Below are 3,861 nucleotides of genomic sequence, written 5' to 3' on the forward strand. Positions count from 1 at the left end.
TCTATTAATGCTGTTAATGACCTTTTCTATAGCCTCGTTCGCAGATTTTTGGGGGCCAAACCCATATTGATTGTTATGTAAAAGATGGTTGGTTTCTAGATGCCACAATAGTCTATTAGTTAGAAGCCTTTCAAAAACCTTGCCCAGCGTTGGTAAGAGGGAGATAGGACGACATTCTCCTTCTTTTCCTGGTTTGGGAACTGGCACTATTTTCGCGTGTTTCCAGGAATTTGGAAAGATTCCATATTTGAGGCATGTATTGTATATATCAATTAATTTTTCAGGGATGAGAGCCCATAGATTTTTAACCAGGAGAGGTGAGATGTCGTCGTGTCCTGCAGCTTTTTTGTTATTTAATTTCGCTACTGTCCAGGCAATTTCTTCCGCAAGGAACTCTGGGGTGTTGTCGGTGTTGATGTCTTCAGTTATGTTGTCCCGTATTCTATGATGATGGTCTGTTTCCTGTTCCGGGGGATCCGGAAGACAAAAGATATCCATCTTATTGTTGGCTGCCTCTTCAAAGTTCTGCCCCACTCTAGTAGAGTGGAGTATCTGTGTAGCTCTCAATTTATTGGTGCATAAACGGGTTATAAACCCCCACGGGTTATGTCCTGCTTGTTCACAAAACTCCTTCCATGATTGAATTTTAGCCTCCTTCATGGCATTTTTGTAAATTCTTTGGTGTTCAAGGTAGTTCTTTTTATGTTCGGAACGATCAGGCTCGCAGTGGCACCCCTGATAGGTTTTCCTCAATCTTATATTTTCAGCTCTAAGAGAACTTAGTTCTTTGTTCCACCAGGGCACTGTTTTGTTTTTGTTAATGTATGTTGGTATGTATTTTTTGCAAGCATTTATAATGATATCTATCGAGCTGTCTATTGCTTGTGTTGTCTTAGTTAAGTCGTCCCTGTCAAATATTGGTAAATGTGTTTGTAAGTCTGGAGACCCTCCCAGTTGGCCTTATTCAAATTAAATTTTTTCCGAGGCAGTTTAAAATTGCTATCGTCATCGTTGGATATATAAAAAGATATCATAGCATGGTCGTCGATTGATTCTTCCATAATTTTCCAGCCTTTCACAGAAGTCAGGCATTCCAGCGAACAAGCAGTTACATCGAGCCAACTCTCCCCTCTACTAGAAATAAAAGTTGGAGGGGATGTCGGATCGTTAACTATCTGCAGCCCATTCCTTGCAAAAAAATCTTCCCAAAGCCTGCCACGATCATCCAATTTTTCTCCTCCCCAACTGGGAGAGTGTGAATTTGTATCACCAGTAATGATAACATATGTGTCATTGAAAGTGTCGATAATACTCTGCATGTTTGTAATGAAGGTTGCTATATTACAATCTTTAGGACAGTAAAAATTTATGAACAAGTACCTGTGCCCGTTTATAACAATTTCAGTGCAGGTAGTGCAGTTGTTACTTATGTTACTGTGGTGTAGAATTGAAAGGTCATTATGCGGGGCTATAGAAGCAGCCCAAGGGTAGTCAGATGTGCAGGTTTTTGGTAATAACGCAGGTTTTGATTTTATACAGTACGGTTCCTATAATAGGATGAAGTCGAATTTATTTAGTACAGAGACAAGTAAAGTTGTTGCCGCCTTACTTCTACCAACATTGTATTGCAGAAAACTTATGTTTTTATTATTGCGATGTTCCATAATCTGTTCTTTGGATAATATTGTTCTTAATTCTGGTATAAACTTTAGAACTGTTGTCTCTGGCGTTATGCCCACAATTTGCCGGATTTTCATGCCTACAATTGCTACATAATGCAGGTTTATTTTTATTGATACAGTCTTTGTAATTATGATTTCCTGCACAATGACTGCATATTGGCTCCTCTTGGCTGCACGATGAAGAGGAGTGCCCAAAGCGGCAGCAACGGAAACATTGCAGTACTGGGTAAAAGTCGCTTGTGCGACACTTTGACCATTGTATAGATAACTTCTCAATCTTTAATAAGTGCAATCTTAGTTCTGGTGCGACTTGGATCACCCAATTATTATAATGTTTACCTCTCTTTCCCATTCTAAACTTAATTCTGAAACTTTCCATGAAATCAGTTTCAGAGTATTTGTCACCTATACTGACGTTTTGATCGTATATACATGGTGTTAATTCTTCCCTTGTTAATTCCGATGGTACTGAATAGATGGCCATGTGCGGAAGTTTCTTCTTAGGTTTCCTAATATTAATTTGTGGTACCTCCTTATCTATGAATTGATGGAATCTTTCTGCTTCTTCCTTGTTACCTATTTCTAGCGCAACTCCTCCTCCTCCTATGTTCCTTATTTTGTCTATACCAATACCTAATTGTGTTGGTTTTATTCTGTCTTAAATCATATGAGGTAGTTTTTTCGTCAACACTATACAGTAAAAAGACCTCCATTTGTTTTTTAGTAAATTGTGTTTGTTTTCCTGTAGTTGGGATGCCTGATTTAAGAACCTCGCTATACGATTTCATGGTATGTCTATCCTTATGACAGTACTCTTCCATCTGTTCTATTTTTTCTTGTAGACTTTTTTGGTTGATTAATATTTCATTAATTTTACTGTCAGCGTTCCAGTTTGTTTGGCTCTCTGTAATTCGCGTATTCTCTTTTGTGTCTAAATTGCTGATTTTATCATCTATTACACAGAGTTTTTCCGCTAAACTTCTCTGATTGTTCATAATGTTAGCTGCAGTGTCTAAATTGCACATTTTGTTGTCGATATGTTCCAATCTTTCGAGAACCAGTTCTTGCGGGTCTAAGACTATTCGCTGGCTTATACAATTTCCCATTTCCTTTTTGCTGTCAAGAGAATTCGAGTCCTTTTCAAGAGTCATTGCTTTCTCTATGCTTGTAATAGTGTCTTCAGCCAATTCTATTACATTCTCGGCTTTTTCTAAAATAAATTGTATATGTTTTGGAACCTCGAGTCTTCCATTGGGCTTAGCCAATGCATATTTGTTGATTTCTTCCATCATTTTTTGCGCGTTTAATCGAAATGTTTCTATTGTCAAAGATTCCATATTGAATGTTAATGTATAATAATAAGTTATATTCAAATATAATAATACTATATATATATATCACTATATTTATCATAAAATATATGTCAATATGAATTCAATATGTCATGTACAATTGATAATATAAGTAATTTATTGCTATAATATTTAGTATCCCAAGTTTTAAGCATTAATAACGCACTATATAATTATTTTATCTAAATATAACTATCACGGTTGAATCCCTTGATCTCCCAATTCCAAAAACATATAATAGTCTTAGCTTTATATTAAAACTAAGCCTAAAATGCCCACTTTCCTCTATTATAAGGCGTTGCTATGAGCAAAGGTCATTGACCTTGGTCTTAACAACGGAAGTAAGCAAGATGTTGATTTTAGAATAAGATACGAGAACGGCCGTAGTTTAAAAGCTATGAAAGGTAGCATAATAAAAATTTACAATAAGGTAGCATAAGACGATGATATAGAAATGCCCAGAGGAAATTGGGTTAACTTGTACCGGAAGCGATAAAATTGCGTTCTATTGAAAACCGGAAATGGGCCGATTTTAAAGCCACAAACAGCCCCAGGACCCCAAAATTTTTGTAGTGTACTTAGACAAATAATGCGATCAAAACTCCGTCAACCGTTTCGGTTGATCGAAGTTTTAAGACCCTATTATCCGAAAATATGAGATAATTGTCCTAAATTTAAAATATACCGGAATTGGATCAATAAACTTATCTGATTACTTGTCCCCTGTACTTCCGTAGACGTAATCCATAGCAAGTTTCACTTTAAACACAGTAAATCCGCAGAAATTCGGACAAAATTGAGAGCTTGATCAGACAAATCTTACCAAG

The 3,861-nt window shown here is 36.5% G+C and overlaps 1 protein-coding gene across 1 annotated transcript; it reads right to left on the reverse strand.

Annotated features, from left to right (window-relative positions):
* Window positions 1-6: 6 nt before the first annotated feature.
* LOC111631272 lies at window positions 7-3,019 on the reverse strand (the record flags this gene model as incomplete). The annotated part of the gene is made up of 3 exons (XM_023375490.1): window positions 2,560-3,019; window positions 2,022-2,315; window positions 7-959 (listed from the first exon to the last, which is right to left on the reverse strand). Coding segments are annotated over exons 1-3 (1,707 nt in total), but the record flags the coding sequence as incomplete, so codon positions are not given.
* Between the last annotated feature and the right edge of the window lie 842 nt (window positions 3,020-3,861).

Source organism: Centruroides sculpturatus, unplaced genomic scaffold (assembly GCF_000671375.1).
Source record: "Centruroides sculpturatus isolate CEXI.00-Female unplaced genomic scaffold, Cexi_2.0 scaffold50, whole genome shotgun sequence".
Lineage (NCBI taxonomy): Eukaryota > Metazoa > Arthropoda > Arachnida > Scorpiones > Buthidae > Centruroides > Centruroides sculpturatus.